Raw genomic sequence first — 15,722 nt, 5'->3', positions numbered from 1 at the left:
ATCTTCAGCACCACCCTGGGGTCCATTCTTGGAGGGTAGGGAAGACCAGTGATGATCACTCCCCGGCCATACGTGTCTGCAAAGTCCAACCCTTCACTCACCTTGGGAGGAAGCAGAAAATAAGCGTGTTTAGTGAAAGTCAGATATACACATCGATATTTAAGATAGAACACATCTCATTTTCTTACCTTTCCTCTACATACAGCAAAGAAGCTCCCTCCGTTTGACTTGGAGTCATTTACCTTGTCATAAAAGCCATCAATCACCTGCAAAAAAGCGAGTGTTTGAGCAGAGAGTACTGTAGTAATTTCAGGTATTTGGGGTTTTAGAAGGTCTTCAATAAAAGTCCAGCTTTGTGTGATTTATGAAATGGTCACTGCAGTTTTAGATTTTACACTTAATCTTTTTTTTTTTCAGACAAGTGTTCTTGTTATCTGTCCTTGGCTGAGAATTTTCAGTGACACTCCCAATAAATATAAAAAATACGTACATTACAGTACAGTATAACACTCAGGCAAGACAAACATACTGTACATGGACTGTTTTGCCATATTAATGAACACAAAACATACCACCAAAGTAAGTAAGACTACTTCTTTTCTCTTCTCTTACCAGCAGAACAAAATAAGAGAAGAGAAGACTAACGTTCCACATGTGCTTTGTGGATCTGGAGAAGGCATTCGACTGTGTCCCTCGTGGTGACCTGTGGGGGGTGCTCTGGGAGTATGGGGTCCGGGGCCCTCTGCTAAGGGCTGTCCGGTCCCTATATGACCGGAGCAGGAGTTTGGTTCGCATTGACGCCAGTAAGTCAGACTTGTGCCCGGTGCATGTTGGACTCCGGCAGGGCTGCCCTTTGTCACCGGTCCTGTTCATTATCTATATGGACAGGATTTCTAGGCACAGTCGGGGGCCAGAGGGAGTCTGGTTTGGGGACCACAGGATTTAGTCTCTGCTTTTTGCAGATGATGTTGTCCTGTTGGTTTCCTCAAATCAGGACCTTCAGCGTGCACTAGGATGGTTTGCAGCCGAGTATGAAGCGGCGGGGATGAGAATCAGCACCTCCAAGTCCGAGGCCATGGTTCTCAACCGGAAAAGGGTGGCTTGCCCCCTTCAGGTTGGTGGAGAGCTCCTGGCTCAAGTGGAGGAGTTTAAGTATCTTGGTGTCTTGTTCACAAGTGAGGGAAGGATGGAGCGGGAGATCGACAGGTGGATCGGTGTATCTTCTGCAGTGATGCGGTCGATATACCGGTCTGTTGTGGTGAAGAAGGAGCTGAGCCGCAAGGCGAAGCTCTCTATTTACCAGTTGATCTACGTTTCTACCCTCACCTATGGTCATGAGCTTTGGGTCATGACCCGAAAGGACAAGATCCCGGATACAGGCGGCCGAAATGAGTTTCCTCCGTGGGGTGGCTGGGCGCTACCTTGGTGAGGAGCTCGGTCACTCGGGAGGAGCTCAGAGTAGAGCCGCTGCTCCTCCACATCGAGAGGAGTCAGCTGAGGTGGCTCGGGCATCTGTTCCGGATGCCTCCTGGACGCCTCCCTGGGGAGGTGTTCCGGGCATGTCCAACTGGGAGGAGGCCCCGGGGAAGACCTAGGACACGCTGGAGGGACTATGTCTCTCGGCTGGCCTGGGAACGCCTCGGTATTCCCCCGGAAGAGCTGGAGGAAGTGTCTGGGGAGAGGGAAGTCTGGGCGTCCCTGCTTAGACTGCTGCCCCCGCGACCCGGCCCCAGATAAGCGGTAGAAAATGGATGGATGGATGGATGGAAGACTAACGTAAGGGAGACGGAGGGGCGGAGCTTCCAGGGGGTCCGTCTTCTCCACCCCCCAACAAAAATATTGCATAATTGTTCATCAATAATGTTTTTATGCTTTTGTGTTACTCAATGAAAGAAAGTTCTACTTACAGTTATATACATTTCCCTATATTTCCAAATAATTAACAAATTCCTGTAAATTTCCATAAATTCCCGTAAATTTCCATAAATTCCCGTAAAGTTTCCAATTTGGAATATTTCCAAAATTCCCCAGATTAAGTTCCTGTGGAAAGTTTCCATAAATTTACCGGAAACTCTCCGCCCCTTTGCAACCCTCATCATACAGTATGCACAATTTCATTTCAACAATACACATGCAAATGTTAAAGCTTTACTATAACCTTATAAAAACAGCAGGTTCCTACCTCTGTAAAGGTTCCCTTTCCTTTTGGTTCCACAAACACGGGCTTCATTGACTCGATGCGGTCTGCATGGCCGCTACTCTGTTGGCATCAAACAAGGAACCGCACGCATGTTATAAAAGTATGAAAACATGAAAAGAATGACTTTTTTCATTTTTGCAGCTCTTTATAGTTTGTGCATAAAAATGACTACATCTAATCATTACGTCTTAGAGTAAAAGTCTGAAAAACTGTAAAATTGTGATTCTTATCGTGACAACAAACAAGTTTTCTATTTGTAAATAATTAACGGATGTCTTTACAGGGTGGACTCACCCTCCAATATTCCAAAGTCTTATCCAACACCGGGTATGAAGGGAAAAACACCAGTAGGCCATGAGGAACCACTCGACACAGATTTACTGTCAATAACAAGGACAAAACTAAATAAAAGGGCGCATAGTGTGTGTGTGTATGTGTGTGTCAGAGAGAGAGTCATTGGAAATTTCATATTATATAATAAAAATTGATTGTGAGCCTTCTATGTTAGAAGTCTAATTAAAGATCCATCTCTTACCGATAGTGTTGCCTAATGACGCCATGTTCTCAGGAACAAACCTTCACAGGAAGCGACACACTGTGTGATTAATGTGTAATTCTCAAGGGTAAAGCCAGACCTGATTTAAAGGCAAGCCAACTGTCTGAAAGTGACAAACTGTCTAATACACACCTCCTGTCGAAGGCTGTGCTGAGCTGCACACCGTCCGGCCCTTTGTCGACAACGCTGACAAAGATCTGGTCCTTCTGAATGATATGAGGGTTCTCCAGACTTACAGGAAATGGGCTGTAAAGAATAGGCAATGTGCTTGAGCTACAGATTCCCCATTGCCTGGCTTTCATTGAGGAAAAGAAGAACGGTGTGAGAACCTACATCTGCATTTCAGAGGTGAAGGATGACAGGGGTGACAGGGTACCACTAGTCAGGATGATAGAGCGCACTTCCTGTCGGAGAAGATCTTGCATGCTGAATCCCGGGGAGAAACACCAGTAACTCAGCACATTCCCTGTCAAACATTTAAATTGGATGGAAAGTGATAAGAAAAAAAAAGTAAAAGTAGTATTGAACAGAAAAAAGTCACAAGATTTAGGTGATTTCCTATTAATTAAAAAACAAAATAACATCATAAATAGTGTATTAATTGTATAGAATAAATACATAAAAACAAATGTAATATTTGATAAATCAATAATAATAATAATTGTTGTAAATAATTTATTATAATAAACTTTAAAAAAATATTTTTTATTATTTTTATGTTTTTTTTTACATCAAATAATTTATATAACGAATTATAAATACATATATAATAAATTAGTATACACAAAAAAAATTGTATTATTTTTTAATTTAATTATTTAAATTACCTAAAGGCTATAAACAAAACACCTACCAATCACACTGATTTAATTTTTTCTGTGAAATGTCGAGTTAAGAGTAAATAAAGGCTGATACCTTGTTTCCTTGTAGAAGAGGAGGCCCACAGATCGGTCTTCTGCTTTTTCTTGAAATTGCTAGTGTCTAAGTGAATGTGTACCTGATGGAAACAGAGTTTACAGAGTTACAGGAAACTGTGTTAAAAGTCATGTGAGTGATAATCTGACATAAAATTCAGATTTGTTCGATCATGAGTTATACCTGTAAAAACATATGCGGCTGAGCCAGTATACTAAATCCATAATGTCTAGGATTTTTCATAAGCCTTGCAATTGGTTGCTTGTCAGACTGTACGAACATGATCTCCATGTCACACTGTAGGATCTCATAGGTCTCATAGGTCTCACTGTAGGACACATTCAGACCCACATTCTCTCGCTAAAATGGCAGGTAGCAGCAAACGAAAACAATCTGTAGTGTTTTTAGTTTGTTTTTCTGCTGTACTGTCCCCAGACTCGGTTCAACATCCTCTCTGAGGTGGTTTGAAGTTGTCACGCTAAGTGCGTCATCCTGCTTGGCGCTTCTATCGGTTCTTGGTTTGACGTTTGTCGTGTTTGAAATCTTCTGAAACTGCCAGAACTTTATCGGAGGCATAAACTAATCACAGCGACCATTAATCGCCTGTCAGAGACCATGCCAAAGCAATGATCAAAGACTACAGATTTTACCCTAGGATTCAAGAAATCTTTTAGGATTTGTAAAATTTGTCTCAGATGACCATATTGTGGCCAAAATCGTACAGTGTGAGCCAGGCTTTAGTAAGGAGTGCATTCATACGACAGACCTTAAACTGCTGCATGGTGTTCCCCTTGTGTGGTTGTGTAGCGCCCTCTGCAGGTTCAACAGCAAACACCAACTGAGCACATAAGATGATATTAAAAAATATCTGCAATGTCATTGGAATTAAAACTATATCAACATATATCGAAAACACAGTGGCTGAGTTACCTGTATTATATCTGCGACTTTCTGCAGTCCGCTGGTGTTGAGGAAAATACCAGGCTCTGAGTTCAAGAGTATCATGCGTTGGTATAAAGGGTATTAAATGATAGAGTTGAGCTCAAAAATATGTTAGGAGATCCACGCTAACAATACTTACTTCCTGCCAAATATCCTGTAATCTGCTCCATCGCCTCCACGACTGCGGATTTGGTGTCGTAGTTGATGTGGGCCTTTTGCAAAAGCTCGTAAATAAAGCTATACGAGAGAGCAAGAAATTAAACATACGCACTTACATAAATGTTCTACAAACAGCCTGTCATATAATTTTACTACTATTATTTAGCACTTCCTATTAGAGCAGTGCTAGTGTAATATAATGAATGCCTCAAAAATCCCCCTGACACTATCCTGTGACCATACAAAGATGTCTGAAAAGGGAAACGTGGACATCATGATCAATGAATACATAAATTATAGATTGATTACATTTTGCAAATTCAGAGGAAAGTAAATAATAGGCATAAAAAAATATATATATTTAAACCAATTCGACTTAGTGCATTTTGGTATGTATATGTATAATATTGAGCTTATATAAGTGCATTTTATTTACTTTTAACATGTTGAATATTCAATTCAAAACCTACACCACAGTAAAAATTAGATTTTTTTAACCTATAAACCGTCAGCTCCTAAAATTCCCTTAGAAATGCCCTACATTCTTCTTTAGGGGCTCAGATTATTGATGCAGCTCATCATAATCTAACCATTCATCCATCCATCCAGATTCTGTAAATCTTATCCTACACAGGATCACATGGAGACACACCTGCCAGGCTTAGTAATCCCCTGGTTATTAGAAGGAATCTCGAAGCCATTTATGGCAATCTCCAGGTCCATTAAAATTTCTACAAAAAAACAAATAAATAAATAAAAGGAACACAGATAAAGTAACGAGAATTTCACATTGTTAAATACATCTTGATCAATGATGAACGACCTAATTTTAGTTGCTTACGTTTTATTTTAGCGATCGTGGTGATGTCCATGTTCAGTCCTGTGTAACAGAGGAGTGAACAGATTTACCACATTAATGTGGAGTCGACTGGGAAATGTGTTACGCGCCGAAAGACTACATCATGAATTGAACCTGAGTTTGAAGCTTCAACGTTGAAATCCTCGGAAGAATCTCCTTTGTTAAAATCGGAGGCCTGCTCCCTCAAAAGCTTGTCAACGGCATCGATGGCTGACGTCAAATCGTAAGGAGTCAAGTCAAATGAGGTCGACTCTTCACACATCTTCTCCTGGAGAAAGGTAGCAAATGTTCTCATCAGTTAGGATTCGTGGAGAAGAAAAAAGGGAGAAAAAAGGAAACCGTTTCCTCACAAACACACACGACAACTACGGGCAGCCACACACACACACACACACCTCCAACACACGCACACACCAACACACAAACACACACCCCAAACACACACACCCAGAACACACACACCCAGAACACACACAAACACAAACATACACTCAGAACACACACACACAAGCTCACACCCCAAACACACACACACAAGCTCACACCCCACACACACACAAACTCTCACACACACACAAACTCACACCCCAAACACACACACAAACTCACACCCCAAACACACACCCCAAACACACACACACAAACTCACACCCCAAACACACACACAAACTCACACCCCAAACACACACACAAACTCACACCCCAAACACACACACAAGCTCACACCCCAAACACACACACACAAGCTCACACCCCACACACACACAAACTCTCACACACACACAAACTCACACCCCAAACACACACACAAACTCACACCCCAAACACACACCCCAAACACACACACACAAACTCACACCCCAAACACACACACAAACTCACACCCCAAACACACACACAAACTCACACCCCAAACACACACACAAACTCACACCCCAAACACACACACAAACTCACACCCCAAACACACACACAAACTCACACCCCAAACACACACACAAACTCACACCCCAAACACACACACAAACTCACACCCCAAACACACACCCCAAACACACACACACACACTCACACCCCAAACACACACACACAAACTCACACCCCAAACACACACACACAAACTCACACCCCAAACACACACACAAACTCACACCCCAAACACACACACACAAACTCACACCCCAAACACACACACAAACTCACACCCCAAACACACACACACAAACTCACACCCCAAACACACACACACAAACTCACACCCCAAACACACACACAAACTCACACCCCAAACACACACACAAACACACACCCCAACACACACAAACACACACACCCTCACCACATTATGTGCTTCATCAAATATGACAACGGCTCCTTTAAGCTCTATGTTGTGTGCTCGACGACTCTGGAAGAGAATTCAGCTCATTACCTTCTGCTCTGTAGCAGTGATAACAACTATTATTCAAATAAATTGTCCTTCTTTTAAAGAGAAAAAACAAACAAACATTGTACCTTTGGATCCAGGAGGTAGTTGTAGGGCATGAATATGATGTCAGCATGCTGCTTCAGAGAGCGAGACAGATAATATGGACACACCCTGAGAAGAAGAAGAAAATAAATAAAATAAAATAATTATGTGATGGTGTTCCTATTAAAGTGGCCAGTAAGTGCATGTAATTATAAAAAGGATATTATACGATATACTTTGATATCCTACATGATATTCATTCAAAATCAGTTTAGGAAATGGATATTATACCTTTGCTTTTTTCCAATTTTTACAAGATCTTCAACATCCATAATAGAGTTCATGACGTCTTTGTCAGTACTTTTCTCTAAACATTACAGTCAGGTCAAAAGAAAAAAAAATAAACACAAATAAAAGCTCAGTTACAAAAATGTACATGTATTTGCTTTGCTCATGTCATACTGAAAAACTGTATAATAAACTAAATTCTGGCTCATACCATCAACATTATTGTAAAAGACGCAAGAGCGGGAAGACACTTTTGCTCGACACATATGGACCTGAATTAAGAGAGAATAAATTGTAAGTTAATTAATATTGCAATACTGCATACATAAAATCTGTTCCAGAAATACTGGCACCCCTGTTAAAGATGGGTCAAAACTTTATAGTACTTATCTAAAAAGGGGGAAAAAAGGGGAGGAAGTGTGTGTGTGTGTGTGTGTGTGTCAGCCCAACACACATGCCCCCAACACCCACACACCCAATATCCCCACATCCCAACAACCCGCACACGCACACACATCCCAGTAAAAACACACCCCATTTAAAATCGTCACTCATCTAGAAATTCCAATCAGGATCCAACCTATTTGTAACCTCCTGGCTGAGGCAGCAAGATTTTCAATTAATAATCGCCTGGTCCTTCAAAGGGTCCATGATACCATGTCTATGGTGCCATCTTCTGTGTGTATTTTGAGGCATGTATTTATTTTCCCCATAGTGTTGATTGACTAATTGAATATGGGTTACTTTAAGTCAAAATATTTATAGGAAAACATGAAAATTTGCTAAATCAGTCATCCATCCATAGTTTTTCTGTATCATTTATCCTACACAGGCTCTTAAGAAACCTGGAGTCAAACCCAGGGGACTAAGGAAACAAGGCAGGGGACAAATGGGACAGGGTGCCAATTCATCAAAGTAAGAAATTCTCCATTAGCTACACATCATTCGAACAGAACCATGACCTGTACCTTCACATGGTTGCTTTCTTGCTTCATTACTTCTTGATTGATACACAGTTGCTCTCTGGAGCCCAAAACACAAATCTTTGGCCTATAATAAAAATCAAATGGAGTCAGAGATACGAATGCACACCAACAACAAAATGATCCAGATCTTTTCTTTTCTAAACTTGAATGCTGTTTGAGTAACTACGCTGAAATGAGTCACGAAAGCTTCCTGAATGCTTTCTGCCATCCGTTAGTAGCACTGACCTGTAGGACGTGTTCTTGAGCTCGCTGATGACCTGGGTCAACTGAGAATGAGTCCTTGAGGCATAGATGATTTTGGGAAGGTCTGTGTAATATGCTGCGGAGGTCATATGATATCATTAACAACAGATCAAAGGGTATATAATTGTGAAGCCATTGACTGCATGATTTGCAAACTCAGCACTCAAACTCCACTCTTTATCCTTCAGACCTGGTGTTTCTCCATCTGTTGCTGCTGTTCCCCAAGATGACATTGGCCTGTCGGGAAAAAGCTCAGCACCTCCCATTCTCTCTGCAATCTTGCGGGCAGAGATGGAGTCTTTGAAATACGCTCTCCAGCCAAGCGCAGCACAAAGCAGGCACAGGGTTTTTCCTGTCCCGGTTGGACTCTCAAGCACACCATTTACTTTCTATAGCAAGCAAAGTACACATCATCAACTGAAACACAAGTGAGAAAACACTTCCTATACAGCTTAAATTACAAGATTGTACACTGTACACCTGCACAGACCACAGATGATCCTACTAACTCATCCACTGTAGAAACTGTAGAATCGGGATGTTTAATAACTGTTAGAATATTTAATGCTGAGACATGAATGTAGGCATAATAATAAGTGTAGATTAATATATAAATTTTTATGTTTTTAAGAAAGAAAGAAAGGATCCAAGTAACTAAGCAAGTATGTAATAGCTCCTGTTGGTGTCCAGTAGACACCGTCATGTGACATAGATGCCAGTAGACACCAGCATGTGAGTGAGTGAAGTGACATACGGCTAAGTATGGTGACCCATACTCAGAATTTGTTATCTGCGTTTAACTCATCCAAAGTGCACACACACACAGCAGTGAACACACACCTGGGGCAGCCATTTATTCTGCGGCGCCCGGGGAGCAGTTCGGTGGTTTGCTCAAGGGCACCTCAGTCGTGGCCGGCCCGAGACTCGAACCCACAACCTTAGGGTTAGGAGTCAGACTCTCTAACCATTAGGCCACGACTTCCCCCACCTAATGTGACGTAGATGTCAGTAGACACCGGCATGTGACGTAGATGTCAGTAGACACCGGCATGTGACGTAGATGTCAGTAGACACCGGCATGTGACGTAGATGTCAGTAGACACCGGCATGTGACGTAGATGTCAGTAGACACCGGCATGTGACGTAGATGTCAGTAGACACCGGCATGTGACGTAGATGTCAGTAGACACCGGCATGTGACGTAGATGTCAGTAGACACCGGCATGTGACGTAGATGTCAGTAGACACCGGCATGTGACGTAGATGTCAGTAGACACCGGCATGTGACGTAGATGGCAGTAGACACCGGCATGTGACGTAGATGGCAGTAGACACCGGCATGTGACCTAGATGTCAGTAGACACCGGCATGTGACGTAGATGTCAGTAGACACCGGCATGTGACGTAGATGTCAGTAGACACCGGCATGTGACGTAGATGTCAGTAGACACCGGCATGTGACGTAGATGTCAGTAGACACCGGCATGTGACGTAGATGGCAGTAGACACCGGCATGTGACGTAGATGGCAGTAGACACCGGCATGTGACCTAGATGTCAGTAGACACCGGCATGTGACGTAGATGTCAGTAGACACCGGCATGTGACGTAGATGTCAGTAGACACCGGCATGTGACGTAGATGTCAGTAGACACCGGCATGTGACGTAGATGTCAGTAGACACCGGCATGTGACGTAGATGGCAGTAGACACCGGCATGTGACGTAGATGGCAGTAGACACCGGCATGTGACCTAGATGTCAGTAGACACCGGCATGTGACGTAGATGTCAGTAGACACCGGCATGTGACGTAGATGTCAGTAGACACCGGCATGTGACGTAGATGTCAGTATTCCTATATAAAGCCATCAGGGTGCTCTGTCAACACCAGTTACAGCACCCATTAGACAATGTGTTACACCTGAAGAAGGAGGAATATTACATACATAGAAAAGCATTACATACGTTTTGCAGGCACTCGATCACTTTACTCATATAATCCTTCTGACATGGATATGGAGAAAACGGAAAATCAACAGTAACTCCTCTTAAAGTAAGAGCAGGCATCCTGCTAGAGCCAGAACTAAACTAAACACAACCAAAGTCTATTAAAATAGGATTTAAATACAATCTTTTAACGTTCAGTTACACTCTAAAACATCAACATGACACCACTCCATATTCTTTATCATATCGCGCCATATTTCTTCGTCTTCTTCTTTGACGGTGAAATGTGTTCAGATGTACGCGATTGCCACCTACAGGTTACAGCGATGTAAAGTAAACACCTGACAGCGAGGAACTAACGCGTCCCAATTCAACTACTCACAGCTTTGCTTACGTATTAGAAAAGGGCGGGGCTTATGTAATAGGCGAGGGCGGGGCTACATTGATGCTACATGATGCTGGATGAGAAAAAAATTCAAGATGGTGGACAAGACATTTTACAAATGTCTTTTAAATTAGCCCAAGTTGTGTGATTTATTTTTCAGAATTTTCTGCTAAAGCTACTGTAGCAGCGTCACATTACGTGTGTTTGACGTCATTTGTCATCGACTGGAAAACAGCTTACACTTCCAATTAGTAAAAATAATACTCCAGTGTTCCATTTGAGATGATACTTCCCTCCTAAAATTACTACACTAGAGAAAAGATTACATAGTCTAGTGAAGGTCCACTCACTCACTCACTCACTCATTTTCTACTGCTTATCCGAACGATCTCGGGTCACGGGGAGCCTCAGGCGTCATCGGGCATCAAGGCAGGATACACCCTGAACGGAGTGCCAACCCATCGCAGGGCACACACACTCTCATTAATGAAGGTCCAGTCTAGTCTAAGTGCCTAGTATGTACAGTAGTATCTCAATTGGGATGCAGCTAAATTCCATGGCTTGAAGTGCACTTCTTTCTTGTGGGAATTTGCAGTGTGAACGCACTAATTACACTATTTATACTACAAAATGGCTTACAATAGTGCATAGAGTAAACAGACCCTGTGTATGATAATAGGTAACAAAATGGATGGCTAGATAATATTTCTCATGGTCTTAAGAGAAGAACTAAAAGCTCAGAGTTGTTGTAGATCTTAGTTGGTTACCATTTGTGCATTACATGCATGCCATAAAAACAAATTAAATAATGAATTTTTATTGAAAATTGTACCAGCTCATTATTATATTATTATTATTATTATAGCCAAATAGTGTGTTTAATTCTCAGAAACACTCTTTGTGTTCAATACATTTAAACACATTTTATTTCTTGTCCATTTCCAGCTGTTGAAGCTGCTTAAACAGCATTATTCTCAGTAGGCACAACACCTGGTTGAGATAATACACCACTGCCTACTGAAGATTATATTCTTTTTGTAAAATTACTTGTGAATGCATAGTTTATTTTCTAGTGCAGTTCACCATCTATAATGCCCAGGCAATTTTTAGAGGGTGTTGTATGTGCCATTTATTTTCCTGACTGTACTCATTACACATGATCTATTTTTAGTGGTTATAATGTGGTTGTGGATGGCATGATGCAGATGCAGAAATAGGCAGATATAATCATTATATTTATTACATAAACTGGTCCATCCAGTGGGTCTAAAGCTTTTCTAAAAGAGGACTTCCACAAAGTTGCTGCTTTTGCTTTTTAGGTGTCATCATTTCACAGCTGCGGGATTTAGTCCTGAGCTTAGGTTGCAATGCGTGTAGTGTGTGCGTGCATACTTGTGTGTGTGTGTGTGTGTGTGTGTGCATACTGTGCTGTACCTACCCTGCTCTGAGTGTACATGTGAGAAAGAAAGAAAGAAAGAAAGAAAGAAAGAAAGAAAGAAAGAAAGAAAGAAAGAAAGAAAGAAAGAAAGAAAAAGATTGTAAGAAAGGAATTGAAGAGGAGAGGGAGGGAAGAGCAGGAAGGAAGGAAGGAGAGCAGGAAAGAAAGAAAGAAAGAAAGAAAGAAAGAAAGAAAGAAAGAAAGAAAGAAAGAAAGAAAGAAAGAAAATGCTGGTACTGTGTAGGGTGTATTCTCACCTGATTTCAGTGTGACTCTGGATAAACTGACTTCCTGATCTGGATTGAACAGTCGGGATTGAAGATAAGATGGACATTCCCAGTCATAGCAGTTTGTTTAATTTCCTAAGATTAAGAAATGCCCAGCAAGTATGTTTATGGAAATCAGAGCTCTCAGAGTATCAGCCTAAATGGACCAATTAACCTACTTACTCTTCCTCATAAGAGCCGTTTAAAAGCTGTGCAGTTTAGTTGGGTATTATGGGTTGTCAGGGTTTAAAAAATAATGACTAGGATTAAGCTACTTGATCCATAAAAGGAGACATTTGTGACACATCATGACAGGTGTTAAAAATATCAGTTGCACTAGGTTGAATAATATCAGGACTCAGTAATGCAGGGTTTTTCAGCTACAGATTTGGGAGATCACTGATTTCACAATTTGTTTGTCAACCTGATCCAAATAACAAAGAGCTGGATAATTATCTCACAAGCCGGACTATGTGTGATGGGAATAGGGATTAGGGATCCCTATTGTGATGGGAATAGGGAAGAGTAATACAATATTGTTTCCTTTGAAACATCATTTGGTGTTTATATACGATGTTTGTGGGGGGTTTTTTTCACAGAAAGAATGTGATAGTAACAATTACATATGTAATGAATAATCTAAATCTTCTCTTTTTGGGCCCTGCTTAATTAAATTAACAATCCAGAAAAAAGTGTTCTGAAGCAGTCAAGTAAATGTCAACAAAAATCTGGGCTGATTTAATTCTGACAATTGTTATCATAAAATAACATTGTACATTAAATAAACAGCTGTTATTACTTTAACAGTTACTTCTAAAATACATTTGTTAATGTTACATTACTTCTAAAATAAATTTGTTAAATTTATTTAAGCAGGTTTGTAGTATTGTCACAGGCTGAACAATGGGCAGGGAAGTGGTAGCTTAGTGGTTAAGATGTTGGACTACCGACCTGAAGGTTGTGAGTTTGAGTCCCAGGTCCACCATGCTGTCTGGGGCTTTGAGCAAGGCCCTTAACCCTCAGTTGTATAAAATAAGTGTCATTCAGGATAAGGGTGTCTGCCAAATGCTGGAAATGTAGGCAGGCAGATAAATCCAAAAGGGTAGAAACAAACAAGAGATCAGGAATCATGGCAAGGTCCTAGGCAGATTATCAAAGCTCAGAGTTGGCAAGATTTTTTGTAAAGTTTTCTCAATATGTTTTCTTATGCACTCTTACATATTTGTGTACTTGTCTATCCACCATCAAACTATGCAAATACTGAGAACACGTAAAAGTACACGGACATGTTCTTGATATTGAGAAAGAATTAGATACAGACTTGAGCACACAAAACTTCTCCATTGTTTCTGTTCTTAGATTTAACAAATAGCCCATGTTTTGTTTATATAAAGAGCAATCAAGAAATTAATGTAACCACAGAAAGAGAGTCTACATATTCAGTGTAGGGTGCCTGCTATTGGGGTGGAGCTGAATTGTCCTGGGCTACTGACATAAAAGAACCATACTAAAATGGACAATTTATGATGCCTAACCACCTCTGGGAGTGGAGCATTGTCTAGATTGCCCTTTGCTTTGTTACCCAGATCCTTCTTTAAGGCCATAGCTTTTTCAGTCTACCAGGTTAACCTGTAGAGATGATGTATGAACACTGTATGTTGGTGGTCTCGCAATCTTCAGCTCCAGGTTGAAAGGATGGAAATAGTTTAGGTGTGATAAAGACAAGGCACAAGTTTATAATTTGATGGCAGTTCAGGTTGCATGCTACAGGATTCATTTGTCTCAGCACCCTTAAGTAACAAATATATAATATCTTAAACCTATTTTAAAGGGAGTTTGAGTTTCAGGTCCCGTGTGAAGAGCCAGACCATCTGTCCTGGACATAATTGAGATTGTGGGTGATGATGTTAGTCTGCTTGTTGCTTCTGTCATCGGATCGCTCGGACATGTGCCGCCTCCCTTGTTTGTACGCCTTTTCTCCTGATCATGGAAAAAGTGGTGGCTGATAGCCAAGGACACACTGGAAAGTGAAAGAGTGTGTATTCAAGTGTGTATTCAGCCCATATCTGTAGGCAGCAGCTCGAGTCATGCTGGATGTTACTGCAGTTTCTCATGAGCCTTGATTTAAGGGATTGTACTTTTCAACAGCTAAACATTTAAAGTTCAGTTGAACGACCTTCTCTTGACCCCTGAAGTCCAATGGGACACCTATGTCTCCACCAGCAAGAAGCCTAGTCCATAAGTCTAGCCTATCACTTTTTTGTATTTAGAATGCCATCTGATGCAGTTGAGGAAGATGAAGTTGAGACTCGCATCTTGTGAGCCATATGTTTCCTACTAATAAATAGCTGAGTCCTTTCAGTTCATCTAATTGGCTCTGATTGTGTGAATTCACTCTATCACTCAATTATGTCCTTTAAGAAGGTACTTTAGCTGTGAGGTTACATTGTCCCACTGAAATGTAACCCTGTGTCTTGACACTGAAATCAGAGAGGTAACTTGTAATCAGGTCTGTAACTTAACACTGTACAATGTGCTTGAAAAAAGCTGCAACAGAAAATAAAGGATAAATGAATAGATAACAAAAATGGAAATATTATATTTTTTTACAAGTATTCCTTGTAACTGGATATTTCAATTTCCCTATTATGGTCTCTTCTCTTAGTCATTTTATTTTACTCATTATTTGCATAGCAAAATCTTCAGGACCAGCCAGGTGTTCAGTTCTGTCACAACCATCTGTTTGGTCCAGATGACATATAGCCATGATACTTAAAACCCCCCATTGTGTTGGCAAGTCAGACAGCCTTTCAGGTGTACCTTAGTCAGGTGCACATGATGCAGAGATGCTGAATAGTTGATGAGAGTGTCGAGACAGGCAGTGATGAAAGGAACGAAAGAATGGGATGTCTTGTGCTTAAGATCCTCTCTGCTACCCTACTTGGACAAAGCAAGTGTGCTGGAAGAATTACTGTTTGTGTGAGCAAGTAATAGGAAAGAAAGGCAAGATCAGCATAAAAGAAGTCCAGAAATAAAATTGCCAAAGGGGGAGCAGTGATGTCAAAAGTGG

General features: G+C 41.1%; 1 protein-coding gene across 1 annotated transcript in view; it reads right to left on the bottom strand.

Moving 5' to 3' along the window:
- The window catches only part of rtel1 (regulator of telomere elongation helicase 1), a 23,749-nt gene extending 12,901 nt beyond the window's left edge, over positions 1–10,848 (bottom strand). The window contains exons 1-22 of the mRNA XM_060878426.1: positions 10,582–10,848; positions 8,807–9,005; positions 8,599–8,692; positions 8,356–8,437; positions 7,599–7,659; positions 7,391–7,466; positions 7,144–7,228; positions 6,971–7,036; positions 5,746–5,899; positions 5,614–5,652; positions 5,425–5,503; positions 4,753–4,850; positions 4,602–4,657; positions 4,438–4,509; positions 3,672–3,753; positions 3,090–3,222; positions 2,889–3,002; positions 2,736–2,776; positions 2,495–2,580; positions 2,183–2,260; positions 189–266; positions 1–101 (exon numbers count right to left, since the gene is read on the bottom strand). The exon at positions 1–101 is cut by the window's left edge and continues 46 nt beyond it. Of these exons, the coding sequence (XP_060734409.1) occupies positions 1–101; positions 189–266; positions 2,183–2,260; positions 2,495–2,580; positions 2,736–2,776; positions 2,889–3,002; positions 3,090–3,222; positions 3,672–3,753; positions 4,438–4,509; positions 4,602–4,657; positions 4,753–4,850; positions 5,425–5,503; positions 5,614–5,652; positions 5,746–5,899; positions 6,971–7,036; positions 7,144–7,228; positions 7,391–7,466; positions 7,599–7,659; positions 8,356–8,437; positions 8,599–8,692; positions 8,807–9,005; positions 10,582–10,683 (1,976 nt within the window). The 5' untranslated portion in view covers positions 10,684–10,848. The remainder of the gene's footprint in view (positions 102–188; positions 267–2,182; positions 2,261–2,494; positions 2,581–2,735; positions 2,777–2,888; positions 3,003–3,089; positions 3,223–3,671; positions 3,754–4,437; positions 4,510–4,601; positions 4,658–4,752; positions 4,851–5,424; positions 5,504–5,613; positions 5,653–5,745; positions 5,900–6,970; positions 7,037–7,143; positions 7,229–7,390; positions 7,467–7,598; positions 7,660–8,355; positions 8,438–8,598; positions 8,693–8,806; positions 9,006–10,581) is intronic.
- Between the last annotated feature and the right edge of the window lie 4,874 nt (positions 10,849–15,722).

The sequence above is a fragment of the Tachysurus vachellii genome, chromosome 1, assembly GCF_030014155.1.
Source record: "Tachysurus vachellii isolate PV-2020 chromosome 1, HZAU_Pvac_v1, whole genome shotgun sequence".
In the NCBI taxonomy this organism is placed as follows: domain Eukaryota; kingdom Metazoa; phylum Chordata; class Actinopteri; order Siluriformes; family Bagridae; genus Tachysurus; species Tachysurus vachellii.
The sequence above is the reverse complement of the archived record's forward strand: the minus strand, read 5'-3'. Positions and strand labels throughout refer to the sequence as shown.